Source organism: Pristiophorus japonicus, chromosome 24 (assembly GCF_044704955.1).
Source record: "Pristiophorus japonicus isolate sPriJap1 chromosome 24, sPriJap1.hap1, whole genome shotgun sequence".
NCBI classification, from domain to species: domain Eukaryota; kingdom Metazoa; phylum Chordata; class Chondrichthyes; family Pristiophoridae; genus Pristiophorus; species Pristiophorus japonicus.
The window spans coordinates 12,441,444-12,456,571 of record NC_092000.1 but is presented as its reverse complement, the minus strand read 5'-3'; the positions used below and the strand labels follow the sequence as shown (position 1 = coordinate 12,456,571).

At 49.7% G+C, this 15,128-nt stretch overlaps 1 protein-coding gene across 3 annotated transcripts in view; it reads left to right on the top strand.

Annotated features, from left to right (window-relative positions):
- The first annotated feature begins 227 nt into the window (after window positions 1–227).
- LOC139237935 (AP-1 complex subunit mu-2) overlaps window positions 228–15,128 on the top strand; it is a 34,227-nt gene continuing 19,326 nt past the window's right edge. Inside the window, exons 1-3 of one of the 3 annotated variants that reach the window (XM_070867258.1) lie at window positions 228–779; window positions 8,449–8,605; window positions 12,952–13,019. In XM_070867258.1, the coding sequence (XP_070723359.1) occupies window positions 738–779; window positions 8,449–8,605; window positions 12,952–13,019 (267 nt within the window). In that variant the 5' untranslated portion in view covers window positions 228–737. Of the gene's footprint in view, window positions 780–7,704; window positions 7,916–8,092; window positions 8,191–8,448; window positions 8,606–12,951; window positions 13,020–15,128 lie in introns of those variants that run through there. The other 2 variants (XM_070867259.1, XM_070867257.1) reach the window with 2 other exon arrangements.

The following is a 15,128-nucleotide window of genomic DNA, read 5'->3' as shown; positions in this document are numbered from 1 at the left end:
GCTGTACAGCGCTTTGGGACGGTCCTGTGGTAGTGAAAGGCGCTATATAAATGCAAGTCTTTCTTCTATTTGGTGCTCCCTCTCCCTATCACAACAATCTTAGATGGTTCCAGGGTTTTTTTTTGCTGCCACTCAGGCTGTGAGGAAGGTTTGAGAGAAGGGGGAGGAGCCTCCAGGCTTCTGAACTGGTTCTGACCCTTCCCTTGCCATGCACTTTACTCCTGGAGTCCAGATTTTTGGAGTTCTGTGTCGAGATGAACTCCCTCCTAAAATCTGGAGCCAGGGTGGGAGGAGAATAGCAAAACGCAATTGATTGGCAAATCACTGAGAGTCAGAAAGTGATGAAACCTGATCCCCAAACTCTTGGCATCAAATCTTACCCTGCAGACTATTTAGACTGTCTGCCTTCTTGTTCCCTTTCTGTTCCTTTGTTCCTTGTTGCTGCAAGCTTATTAAGTCGGCTTTGATCTTGTTGATTTCCGCGTTTCTGTGTGCATTGAGTGTTGTATGTGCGCTTGTGTGTGTGTATGTGTGTGTCGGGGGAGTGTTTTCGATTTTCTGTCGGCGGACGTAAAAATCCGAATGGCACACCTGGTGGGCCGGCGCCTTTAAGAGGTTGGCCAGGTCCCGATTTACCTGCGAGTGGTGACGTGGGCTGAGCAATCTGGGGCTCCAGGAAGTCGGAAGCTGCCTTCTGCCAATCTCAGCCATTCTCCAGCACTGACCTGAAGAGGGACATGTCAGCCTCCGCAATCTTTATCCTGGACCTTAAAGGCAAGGTAAGGGCTTCAATATACATTACTTTTTTAAAAAAGTACAATTGCAGGATTTCAGAAGGGTCCATTGCCAAGGCTGGTTAATGCAGCCCTTCCCCAACCCAGTGGGTTGAAAAGCCTTCCAGCTTTCACTTTTGAGAGCAAGTCTACAGTTTTGGTTTGCATGGCCAGAGCTGGGGTGCAACAAGTTAAGCTGGTTAGTTAGGATCTTTTTCAGTTGCAAAATGAATTTTGCTTTTGTGCAAAATGCAGAATAATGCACACCTGGGACTGACGACAAGGCCACAACTTTACCACGCCTCCATTTAATCTGTGCATTTAAGGGGAGGCTATGAGGGAGAAGGCAATACAAGAAACTAAGACTTGCATTTATATAGCGCCTTTCACGACCACCAGACGTCTCAGTGCTTTACAGCCAATGAAGTGTAGTCACTGTTGTAATGTGGGAAACGCGGCAGCCAATTTGCGCACAGCAAGCTCCCACAATCAGCAATGTGATAATGACCAGATAATCTGTTTTTTGTGATGTTGATTGAGTGCTAAATATTGCCCCAGGACACCAGGGATAACTCCCCTGCTCTTCTTCGAAATAGTGCCCTGGGATCTTTTACCTCTACCCGAGTGAGCAGACGGGGCCTCGGTTTAACATCTCATCTGAAAGACGGCACCTCCGACAGTGCGGCGCTCCCTCAGCACTGCACTGGGAGTAGTGTCAGCCTAGATTTATGTGCTCAAATCCCTGGAGTGGCACTTGAACCCACAACCTTCTGACTCAGAGGCGAGTGTGCTGCCCACTGAGCCAAATAGCCAAGAGTGATGAGGGATGAGAAAGGGAAATTATAAAGTCACAGCTCGCTATTATCGCAGAGAGGAAATTTCATCAGATGTTGGGGAGATGGGTTAATGTAATTTTAATTTATATTAAATACAAGGTCAAAATTAAGGAAAAATAAATGAAGAATATCTTAAAAATATAATTCTGTCCCTACCTTTCACTGTCCCCGCCCCTTTGCTAAATCTCTTTCCCACCTTTCACTGTCTAAACTTTTATTTTATATCACTGTTATTCTTTCTTAAAGCAGCCGTTTTTTGAATAAAATACCTTCCTTCACCGCCTCCTAAAAGTTGTTGCTTTGGCACAATTCCATGGGCATCGCCTGCCCTCATCCAAAGGGGCATCTTTTATCAGAGAGTGGTGGGTGTGCTGGCAGTCTGTTCACTCGCACGGGGGCATCACCACGACTGGGACCTCACCTGCCACCCCACACATCGTCACAGGCAGTCCCTCGAAATCGAGGAAGACTTGCTTCCACTCTAAAAGTGAGTTCTCAGGTGGCTGTACAGTCCAATACGGGAATTACAGTCTCTGTCACAGGTGGGACAGACAGTGGTTGAGGGAAAGGGTGGGTGGGGGGGTCTGGTTTGCCGCACCCTCCTTCCGCTGCCTGCGCTTGGTTTCTGCACGCCCTCGGCGACGAGACTCGAGGTGCTCAGCGCCTTCCCGGATGCTCTTCCTCCACTTGGGGCGGTCTTTGGCCAGGGACTCCCAGGTGCCGGTGCGTATGTTGCATTTTATCAGGGCGGCTTGGAGGCTGTCCTTGAAGCGTTCCTTCTGCCCACCTGGGGATCAACTGCCATGTAGGAGTTCCGAGTAGAGCGCCTGTTTTGGGAGTTTTGTGTCGGGCATGCGGACAACGTGGCCCGGCCCAGCGGAGCTGGTCGAGTGTGGTCAGTGCTTCGATGCTGGGGATGTTGGGCCTGGTCGAGAACACCTGACGTTGGTGCGTCTGTCCTCCCAGGGGATTTGCAGGATCTTGCGGAGACTTCGTTGGTGGTGTTTCTCCAGCGACTTGAGGTGTCTACTGTACATGGTCCGTGTCTCTGAGCCATACAGGAGGGCGGGTATCGCTACAGCCCCGTAGACCATGAGCTTGGTGGCAGCCGCTAGTGTAGAGCAATAATCCCCCTCGCCGCTCCCCACCTCCCCAAACCCAACCCAGGAGCACGGTGGCCAATTCTGGAGCCCCGACTGCCAATTAACTCAGCGCAGATTGGCCGGAAAGCGTGAAGATTGAATATACAGTGCAGAAAACAGGCCATTCGGCCCAACTAGTCTGTGCTGGCTTTTAAGCACCACACAGTTCGCAAAGCGACCAGATCACTTTCTAACCACACCAAAGTGGGAAGTGATACATTTTGGTAGAGAGAGTGAAGAGAGGAAATCTAAACTAAAAGATACAATCCAGACGCACAGCAATATGGTTGACTCTTGAACTACAGGGGAGTCGAGGGTTGTGGGGAGCGGGCAGGAAAGTGGAGTTGAGGCCAAGATCAGATCAGCCGTGATCTTATTGAATGACGGAGCAGGTTCGAGTGTCCGTGTGGCCGACTCCAACTCCTATTTCTTATGTACTTAAAAAGGGGTGCATGAACAGAGAAACCTGGGGGTGTACGTGCACAAATCATTGAAGGTGGCAGTGCAGGTTGAGAAAGCAGTTAAAAAAGCTTCCAGAAGTAGAGAGTACAAAAGTAATTGAGTTATGATGGACCTGTATAAATCACCTGGTTTAGCCTCAACTGGAGCATTGTGTCCAATTCTGGGCACCACACTTTAGGAAGGATGTGTCGGCCTAAGAGAGGGAGCAGAAAAGATCTACGAGCATGATTCCAGGGGTGAGGTACTTCAGTTACGGGGATAGACTGGAGAAGTTGGGATTGTTCTCCTTGGAGCAGAGAAGGTTGAGAGGAGGTTTGATCGAGGTGTTCAAAATCATGAGGGGTCTGGCCAGAGTAGATCGAGAGAGAAACTGTTCCCTTTGGCGGAAGGGTCGAGAACCAGAGGACACAGGTTTAAGGCGATTGGCAAACAGACCAAAGGCGACATGAGAAACTTTTTCCCGCAGCGAGTGGTTAGGATCTGGAATGCGCTGCCTGAGAGGGTGGTAGAGGCAGACTCAATCGTGGCTTTCAAAAGGGAGTTGGATAAGTACCTGAATGGGGGAAAAAAAAAATTGCAGGGCTACGGGGAAAGGGCGGGGAGAGTGGGACTGGTTGAGGTGCTCCTGCAGAGAGCCGGCACGGGCTCAACGGGCCGAATGGCCTCCTTCTGTGCTGTAACCATTCTGTGATTCTCACCCATAAGTGTACCGGGGAGTACCAGCAAAACCAATTATATTTCCAGCTACTCCTGAAACACTGTTATATGATGCTGGAGGAAACATTTTCTGTTTCATAGAATGCACAGCATAGAACGAGGCCATTCGGCCCATCGTGCCTGTGTCGGCTCTTTGAAAGAGCGATCCCATTCCTCGCACTCCCTCTGCTCTTTCCCGATAGACCTGTCATTTTTTTTCTCTTCCAGTATTTATCCAATTCCATTTTTGAAAGTTACTATTGAATCTGCTTCCATCGCCCTATTGGGCAGCGTGTTCCAGATCACGACAATTCGTTGCGATTAAAAAAATAAAAATAATAATAATTCTAAATTTCACCTCTGGTACTTTTGCCAATCACCTTTAAATCTGGTTACCAATCCTTCTGCCACTGAAAACAGTTTCTCCTATTTGTTCCATCAAACTATTCAAGATTTTAAAGACCTCGATCAAATCTCCTCTAAACTCGATCATGCGAATTGCTAGGCCAAAATGGCCTGCCATTTTCTGAGGCCCTGTGTCAAGGGCTGTGATATATTCACAGAGCACAGCACACACAGCTTTCGATAATGGCAGACAGCCTCTCAGAAGTTCCGGAAGCTTCTGGTCAGCTGACTCCTTTATTCAACCTTTAGTTGCAGTGACACAGTACGTCCACACCCACAATGTGGAGCTACAGCATTACAAGCTTACAGACATTACAAGGGCTTAATAGTCCTGAGTCTGTGCTCCTCCAATTAAGGCCTCTTGCACATGTCTGATTGTAATCGCTCAACCATCGGTGGCCGTGCCTTCAGTTGCCTGGGCCCCGAGCTCTGGAACTCCCTCCCTAAACTTCTCCGCCTCTCTACCTCTTTCCTCCTTTTAAGTCGCTCCTTGAAACCTACCTCTTTGACCAGGCTTTTTGGTCATCTGTCCGAATATCTCGGTTCGGTGTCAAACTCTGTTTGATAACACTCCTGTGAAGCGCATGGGGACGTTTTACTACGTTAACGGCGCTACGTAAGTGCAAGCTGTTATTTAGGTGGGGAAAAAACCTCTCTGTTGAGAAATTATAACGGTAATAAATGTGCTGACCTCCGTTTAATTTACAACCAGGTGGCAGTCAATGAGTTTCAGCAAGTAATAGGGCTCGGTGTTCAGCAGATGTCCTCGAACTGTGGGAGAGGGTAAAAGGGACAGAGTTCAAATTTAAAAAGAATTGTGCTTTGTGAATCAAATCACTGCAACTTTAAATACCAGACTCCAGGGGGCGAAATTTCCCCTTATAGCCCTGTTAGCGCCTCCTGAAACATATTACTCGAGCCAACCAGAAGAACCATTGATAAGTCACACCCTCCCTCAGAGAACGTGGGAAAAGATTGGTTGTGACATATTCACACTAGATGGCCAAAACTACTTGTGCACAGTGGACTACTACTCAGACTATTTTGAGATGGACAGCTTGCATGGACAGAAAGATGCCACTGTCATCATCAAACACCTCAGGAAACACTTCTCCAACCACGGTATTCCAGACAAGGTTCAATCCGACAATGGACCTCCCTTCAACTCTCAACAGTTCACAAACTTTGCCGTAGAATATGGGTTCGATCACGCAACAAGTTCACCAGAATATCCCCAAAGCAACGGAAAGGTTGAGAACGCGGTTAAGCTCGCAAAGCGGTTAATCAAGAAGACAAAAAAAGACTCTGGTGACTTCCACATGAACCTTCTCATCTGGCAAAACACACCAACTGAAGGCCTGGAGAGTTCGCCAGCACAACACTTGCTCGGCCGCCGCACAAAGACCCACATCCCAATCGCAAACGAACTACTCAAACCAAGGATCATGCACGACGTCATCGTCAACAAGGAAAGGAACCATGCCAAACAAGCACACTACTACAACAGAGGTGCCCCAGCACTTCCGACACTGCAGGAAGGAGAAACAGTGAGATCCAAACAAACGCGAGAAAGCAAAGAGTGGCAAAAAGCTCAGGTTCAGAAACAAGGCGGCATTCGATCAGATCAGGTTGTTACAGAAGATGGCCGTGAGTATCGCAGAAATAGGAAACGTCTGAGAAAGAGCGCTGAGGCATTCATCGAAACTCCAGAGATCTCAGTGACCCCCACAGACGGTCCGTTGCCAACATAGCCAACTAACACGTGGAACAGCACTTCAATGACAACACATGGAAAACAGGGATATGTTGCCTGATATTTCCCCTCATAGCACTGATAAAGGGACTACAGCGATCAGTGCACAGAACACCACTGAAACAACCAGTTTGAGGTGAAGCAACAGAATCTTCACAACACCAAAATACCTGGTACAGAAATAAGAAGTCATGGACACTGGACACTTGGATAAAGAATTAATAAGACAATAGTTTTGTTGTTGTTGTTAAACTTGTAGTTGCACGATGACATGCTGGCCGTGATCCTTACCAACGGATCCATCACAGACCCAATCTACGTCCGGACCAGGGTCAAACAGGGCTGCGTCATCGCCCCAACCCTCTTCTCAATCTTCCTCGCCGCCATGCTCCACCTCACAGTCAACAAACTCCCCGCTGGAGTGGAACTAAACTACAGAACCAGTGGGAACCTGTTCAACCTACGCCGGCTCCAGGCCAGATCCAAGATCACCCCAATCTCTGTCGTCGAGCTACAGTACGCAGAAGATGTCTGCGTCTGCGCTCGTACAGAGGCTGAACTCCAGGACATAGTCGGCGTGTTTACTGAGGCGTACGAAAGCATGGGCCTTGCGCTAAACATCCATAAGACAAAGGCCCTCCACCAGCCTGTCCTTGCCGCAAAGCACTGCCCCCCCCACCCCACCAGTTATCAAGATCCAGGGCACGGCCCTGGACAACGTGGACCACTTCCGATATCGCGGGAGCAGGCAACGACGATGAGATCCAACATCACCCCCTGTGCGCCAGCGCAGCCTGAGGAAAAGAGTGTTTGAAGACCAGGCCCTCAAAACTACCACCAAGCTCATGGTCTACAGAGCTGTAGTAATACCCGCCCTCCTGTATGGCTCAGAGACATGGACCATGTACAGTAGGCACCAAGTCGCTGGAGAAATATCACCAACGATGTCTCCGCAAGATCCTACAAATCCCCTGGGAGGACAGGCGCACCAACATCAGCGTCCTTGTTCAGGCTAACATCCCCAGCATTGAAGCACTGACCACACTCGATCAGCTTCACTGGGCAGGCCACATAGTTCGCATGCCAGACACGAGACTCCCAAAGCGAGTGCTCTATGCGGAGCTCCTTCACGGCAAATGAGCCAAAGGTGGCCAGCGGAAACGACACAAGGACACCCCTCAAAGCCTCCCTGATAAAGTGTGACATCCCCCAACGACACCTGGGAGTCCCTGGCCCAAGAGTGCATCCGGGAGGGCGCTGAGAGTATGCAGAAATCAAGCGCAGGCAGCAGAAAGAGCTTGCGGCAAACCTGTCCCACCCTCCCCTTCCCTCAACGGCTGTCTGTCCCACCTGTGACAGAGTCTGTGGCTCTCGTATTGGACTGTTCAGCCACCAAATAACTCACAGCCACCAAATAACTCACTTCAGGAGTGGAAGCAAGTCTTCCTTGATTCCGAGGGACTGTCTATGATGATGAATTATTTAATACATTTATTCATAAGTTAACTACCCATTTTATATTGAAACTAACTTTAAATCATTTTTATTCCTTTATGAAAGGAAAGGTGTAACAAGATAATGTATAGCGCCCTCTAGCTAGGAGGTATAGGGAGCTGTATTGAGAGAGAGGGTCTGTGAAGGAATGTCATCTTAAAGCTCCACATGGCTGTCGGAGGTCTCCCAAATAAATAAAGTTAAGTTGAACTAAGAGTGTTCCACCGACTACAAAATACAGTTCTGTTGAGAATAGCGATGGATTGTCACAGGAACTGCTGAGGGGTGACAATTGCAGTGACACATTCAGTTAAAGGGCTTCAAGTTCATGAAAAAGTCTGTGGGGAAATACAGGTTTGTAAGTGGGGGATCCTAACGATGTCTCCGATTTCAGTACCCCCAGGTCTGGTACACCCACAGTATCTCAACCGTTGTGTACTTTTATATTTTTCCAGTGTTTATTGATTTTACTAGCATGATATTTCTGTTGTTGTGCACTGGTCTCGGAGTGTTTCAGTACTGGTATGGGTGGGGCCGTCTTGGAGTGTCTTGGTACTGATACGGGGATCTCCAAGTGTGCCAGTTCGAAACACCCAGGATGTCTCAACATGCTTTACAGCCAAAATAAGGTACTTTTGAAATGTAGTCACTGTTGTAATTGTAAAAAATGCGGAATTTGCTCACAGCAAGCTCCCACAAACCACAATGTGATGCTGACTGAGCGATAAATATTGGCCAGTACATTGCGGTAACTCCCCTGCTCTTCTTCGAAATAGTGCCGTGGGATCTTTTACGCCCACCTGAGAGAGCAGACAACTGTGAATAGCGAGAGAAGGAGGACAATAACCTTTAACCCTTATCTTTCCTTAAACTCTCTGTTGCCTCAGCTCCTGGTATGTCGGAACTACAAAGGGGATGTGGACATGTCAGAGATCGAGCACTTCATCCCGATCCTGACACAGATGGAAGATGAAGGGACGGTGTCCCCTCTGCTGACTCACGGCAAAGTTCATTTCTTGTGGATTAAACACAGCAACCTGTACCGTATCCTTTCTGTGCGACAAATACTGTGGCGAGTGTCTGCACCCAATGGGTAATAGGTGCCTGGGAGCCATGATAATTGTGGCATGGGCTGTTCCAACACGCAGTGTGATTGTGGGTTGGGCTGGGCTGGAATGCTGGAGGCTGACTGAGCGGTTGTCAGCTTTGTCTTTTCTCAATCACCATCTTGTTGATATATTGGAGAGAGGTAGAGAGAGAGCGAGAGAGAGAGCTAGTTAATTGCCTAAGGTGTTGCAATTGTCACTTTTTAATCTACCCCTCTCACTACCTCTACCTCTCTCGCTCTCTATCCCCTCTCTGTCGTTCTTGCTCTCTATCCCCGCACGCTCTCTCTCTCTCGTTCTCTATCCCCTCTCTCGCTCTCGTTCTCTACCCCCTCTCTCGCTCTCTATCCCCTCTCTGTCGTTCTTGCTCTCTATCCCCGCGCTCTCTCTCTCTCTCGCTCTCTGTCCCCCTCTCTCTCGCTCTCTGTCCCCCTCTCTCTCGCTCTCTGTCCCCCTCTCTCGCGCTCTCTGTCCCCCTCTCTCGCGCTCTCTGTCCCCCTCTCTCGCGCTCTCTGTCCCCCTCTCTCGCGCTCTCTGTCCCCCTCTCTCGCGCTCTCTGTCCCCCTCTCTCGCGCTCTCTGTCCCCCTCTCTCACGCTCTCTGTCCCCCTCTCTCGCGCTCTCTATCCCCCTCTCTCTCGATACCCGTTCTCTCGCTCTCTATCCCTATCCCTCCTCTCTCGCTCTCTGATATATTAGTGTTGTGTATCTGTAAAACATGCACTCCCATGTCCCACCACCAAGGAGCTCATCCCCTGAAGTCCCAAGGAATCCCAGCATCCCTTGGGAGCACTGTACCTAAGCCGGCTCCTAAGGCCTGTTCCTTACTCTGGAGTGTCTTATTAAAGACTCTTACTTTAACCTCCCTGTGTGCAGCCTCATCTGTGTTAGGAACACAATAATTAGATAGAGTCGGATGAGAGACTTCACAAAGTCTTGCCTCGCAACCACCTGGTGGCCAAATCATGCAACTACACTGTGACAATTCGCACGGCAAAATTGAATAGGAAATGTTTACATCGCGCTTTACAATGGGAAAGGTTAACAGAAAAACGTGGCCAAAATCGTGACGACAGGAAGTAAGGTTCATGGGCAGGAAGGACATGACTTACCTACGATTTCTGAGAATAGATTATGCGGGTCCAACGAGGACAAACTGATATCATTGTCTGATCCAGCAATGAGTTTTGAATAATGACTTTACCTACAAGGAACTGTGCAATAGTATATAACACTCCGAGCTGACTAATTGCAATGTTTCACAATGCTCTTCGGCTCTCAACCCCTCCTGAAGTTGCTGCCTCCATGATCTGTCTGGTACTGAGTGATGCAGAGCGCATAGATCCCCGTCTCGACTCCTGCTCGGTGGCGAGGGAGCTGATCGCGGACAAGGGGCAGTCCCGTGAAACGGTCAGCTTCGGCATCCTCGGGCGGGAGACGAGACACATCTCCCACAGCGTTCTTCTCTCGATCATCCTCCACTGGAATGAGTGAGCGTATGGCCGGGGAGAGGGGAGGGTATCTCCAGCGGAGGCATTAGGACTGCGTAATCCGAGGCAGTCGGGGGCCCAGGCTGACCCAGTGATAATTATTCCATGTCGTTGTTTAGCGAAAACCCCGACACCGGGCCATTGCAAGAGCAGAATCTGCCTCGGCTCTGATCACATGTAGAATACCCTATTCCACCTTGTAATGGATGCTCACAGGCTTGTAGAGCTGTTGCCCCAATGGAGGGCTCTCGACGCGGGAGTCCTCCCTCTATTGATTGGGGGACTTGTCCTTGAGGGTGTCGCACGGAGCAGTTCATGCAATAGGTTTTTAAGTCGGTTCATGGACTCCCGGGCCACCTTCAATTTCTGCAGTCTGGAGGAGTCAGTGTTCCACGTCTATATACAGCGTGTGAGGTTGCAGCCCCTCTTCCATTATTTGAAGGGGCTGCTCCTCGATTTCTGGTTGCACTTCAGTCTCACGCTCCTGATCTTTGGGCACCCGGTGCGGAGGGGAGCGGGTAGGTCCGAGGGCCTCCTCGTAGGACTGCTCCTGGATATGGCCAAGGGGGCCATCAACCGGTCCAGGCAGCGGGCGGTCGAGGGGGTCATTCAGCCCGACTGCCCTGCCTCTCTTCCGTGCTTACATCCGAGCCAGGGTGTCCCTGGAGATGGAGCACACGGTGTCCACCGGTTCGCTCGCGGCCTTCCGCGAGAGGTGGGCGCCGGAGGGACTGGAGTGCATATTCACCCCCGGCAACCAAATTTTAATTTGATCTTTGAAGTTCTCTTTAAAGTTTTATTTAATAATTTGTGGGTTATTGTCCCCCTTTAATAAGGGAGTGGCGTTATCTGTTTATTTTAAAATAGTTGTAGAGCTGTTGCATTGTGAGTGGCTTAGCCGGTCACGTGATGTTCACAAGACTCGTTGAGTCTAGGTTATCCACGATGAGGTATGCAGTGGTGAGCCTAGTGGATGAACTGGTGTAGTTTGATAAACCTTTGTTACTTAACCAACTAGTTCTTAATAGCAATGTGTTGCAATGAATTCTTAAGCAAAGAACCCATGAAGCAAATACCCATCAAAGCTCGCACCTGAAAAATAGAGGAGCAGGAGCAGGCCATTCAGCCCCTTGAGCCTGTTCCAACATTCAATGAGATCACGGCTGATCTGTATCCTAACTCCATTTATCCTGGGTTAGGGACGGACTCTGCCAGTATTCACCACACTGATTGCTGCACTGCGCACCCTGCTGCATGGCCTCCAGTGTTGGACGCAATCAAGTCTGGCTGCAATTCCGCTGTTCTCTCCTCACTGCAGTCACCTGGTTACTCCCACTGACCAGGGTTCAGATATAAGTAATGATCCGGAAACCCAAGTTCAAATCCCACCACGGCAGCTGGGGAATTTAAATTCAGTTAATTAAATAAATCTGGAATAAAAAGCTAGTATCGGTAATGGTGACCATGAACCTACTGGATTATCGTAAAAACCCATCTGGTTCACTAATGTCCTTTTAGGGAAGGAAATCTGCTGTCCTTACCCGGTCTGGCCTAGATGGGAGGAAAAGCAATGTATGAGGAGGACTCAAAAAATCTGCAAATGGACAGACAGGATCAGTGAGTGGGCAAAAAATTGGCAGATGGAGTATAATGTTGGAAAGTTTGGCTGAAAAAAAAATCAAAGAGCAAGTTATTATTTAAATGGAGAAAGATTGCAAAGTGCCGCAGTACAGCGGGACCTGGGGGTACTTGTGCATGAAACACAAAAGGATAGTATGCAGCTGCAGAAAGTGATCAGGAAGGCCAATGGAATCTTGGCCTTTATTGCAAAGGGGATGGAGTATAAAAGCAGGGAAGTCTTGCTACAGTTATACAGGGTATTGGTGAGGCCACACCTGGAATACTGCATGCAGTTTTGGTTTCCATATTTACGAAAGGATATACTTGCTTTGGAGGCAGTTCAGAGAAGGTTCACTAGGTTGATTCTGGGGATGAGGGGTTGGACTTATGAGGAAAGGTTGAGTAGGTTGGGCCTCTCCTCATTGGAATTCAGAAGAATGAGAGGTGATCTTATCGAAACGTACAAGATTATGAGGGGGCTTGACGAGGTGGATGCAGAGAGGATGTTTCCACTGATGGGGGAGACTAGAACTGGAGGGCACGATCTTAGAATAAGATGCCGCCCATTTAAAACAGATGAGGAGAAATTTCTTCCATCAGAGGGTTGTAAATCTGTGGAATTCGCTGCCTCAGAGAGCTGTGGAAGCTGGGACATTGAATAAATTTAAGACCGAAATAGACAGTTTCTTAAATTATAAGGGAATAAGCGGTTATGGGGAGGGGGCGGGAAAGTGGAGCTGAGTCCATGATCAGATCAGCCATGATCATATTGAATGGCGGAGCAGGCTCGAAGGGCCTACTCCTGCTCCTATTTCTTATGTTCTTATATGTGACTCCAGACCCACAGCAATGTGGTTGACTCTTCACTGTTCTCAGAAATGGCCCCAGTGAGACACTCAGTTGTACTCAAGAAGGCGGCTCACCACCATCTTCTTGAGGGCAATTAGGGATGGGCAATAAATGCCGGCCTTGCCAGCGATACCCACATCCTTTGAATGAATTTTTTTTTAAAGTACCAGCAACCAAAGGGCAGTCAGCACCTGCTAAACCATACCGCAGCAAGGAGTCGGGGCAGAAGGGCTTTAAGAAATACATGTCGATCAAATGTGTAGCGTTGAAAAAATGTGATCCGTTGAATACTGCTGAATGTTTATTTTTCTTAATCTAGTGTTCAGTGGTTGCAGTCACAATAAAAAATGCAAACGCTTCCCTCGTGTATGCATTCTTATATAAAATTGTGCAGGTAAAGCCCTCCCTCTTTATTATTTTAAATCCTGATATAATTGATGCTTAACTGATATTTTTTTCTTCCCCTCCTTCCAGCTGACCCTGTTCCATAGGCACCATCTCCCTCTGTAGCTTGCCTGAGTCACTATTCCCCTGCGGCCTGGACAGTGATTCCAGTATTGTCCACATGAAACACACACTGGGTAGAGAATGGGAGCCCCAACTCTCATTGGGGCATCACTCAACAAGGATGCATCTGTTGCCCATCACTAGTTGCTCACCCACATCAGCGTTCGCTCGCTCAGGCCAACATCCCCCAGCATGGACAATGCTCGACCAGCTCTGATGGACAGGCCACATTGTCCGCACGCGCGATACTAGACTCCCGAAACAAGCGCTCCATTCAGAGCGAGCCCCAGGTGGGCAGAGGAAACGCTTCAAGGACTCCTTGGGGAAAAAATATAACAACTCCCTCCCCCCCATCCCCCCCACCGACTCTTGGGAATCCCCGGCCCAAGACCGCTCAAAGTGGAGGAGAAGCATCCGGGAAGGAGCTGAGCACCTCGAGTCTCTCCGCCGGGAGCAGGCGTTAGCCAAGCGCGCACGGCGGAAGGATCGCACAGCAACCCAAGCACCCCACCCACCCGTCCCTCCAACCACCGTCTGCCCCACCTGTGACAGAGACTGTAGATCCCGCACTGCTCTCATCATTCACCTTCGAACTCATAGTAGTGTGGAAGCAAGTCATCCTCGACTCCGGGGGCGGGGGGCTGCCTGAGAAGGAGAAGAGTTCCCGTTGCAACTAATCACGAAGAATCAACGACCAGTGTGGGACTGGAGTCACGTGTAGGCCAGACTGGGTAGGGGTGGCAGGTGCCATTCACTGAGGAGCATTGGGGACCCATCCCCTTCCCCACTCCCCCGCATCCCTCTCCAAGGCCAAGTTACTAGATTAATGACATCGAGTGTACAGCACAGACACAGGCCATTCGGACCAGCTGGTCCATGCCAGCATTTGTGCTCAAGAGCCTCCTCTCGCCCGATCCTTCTTTTCCAGATGTGTTTGTCAAGCTTCCCTTTAAATGCGTCTGTGTTATTCGCCTCCCTGTGGGAGCGAGTTCCACATTCTCACCACTCTCTGGGTAAAGAGGTTTCTCCTGAGTTCCCCTATTGGATTTCATTACACGATGCTTTATCTCCTCACCCCTGGGTTGTTAGTCCTGTATCATAACCACGGGGCTGAGGGCGTGAGCATTGAACAGTACGTGGCTGCCAGGTAATTGAGCCTTGAAGCCACGCTTGAGCCGATCCTTCGCTGACATCCATGTTTCCAATCGTAGCCTGTTGCACTGTCCCCCTGTTGAGAAAGAAAGACAGACTTGAATTTATATAGCGCCTTTGCACGTCACAAAGCACTTTACACCCAGTGAAGTACTTTGAGTGTAGTCACTGTTGTAATGCAGGAAACGCCAATTTGCGTACAGCAAGCCCCCACAACCAGCAGTGTGATAATGACCCAGATAATCTGTTTTTATGTTATGTTGATTGAGGGATAAATATTGGTCCCAGGACACTGGGGAGAACTCCCCCTGCTCTTCTTCGAAATAGTGCCGTGGGATCTTTTACATCCACCTGAGAGAGCAGACGGGGCCTCGGTTTAACGTCTCATCCGAAAGACGGCACCTCCGACAGTGCGGCGCTCCCTCAGCGCTGCACTGGGAGTGTCAGCTTAGATTTTTGTGCTCAAGTCTCTGGAGTGGGGACTCGAACCCACAACCTTCTGACTTGGAGGCGAGGGTGCTGCCCATTATGGGGCAAGTGGTTCCACAGGGTGGTTAGCGCACGGCCTGGCACACCAGGACGAAATCGCGGTCCGTGCTGGGGTCACCGACGGCGGCAAGGAGGTGATCGGCCGGGAGATGCCTGTTCCTGATCACAATCCACGGGCTCCGAATTGCAACGTGCCTCGGGTGAGGGCAGGATTGGGCATCTCCGCTGCCTCCCCTGTGGCCTGTTGGCACTCGCTGCCCAAGCATGTTCTTGGATGAGGTATCCGAGGGCGACTCGTGCCCGTGGAGCTGTACCCCCAAGTGTCCTCGTCTTCGGGAGAGGAAGGAGGGTGGGG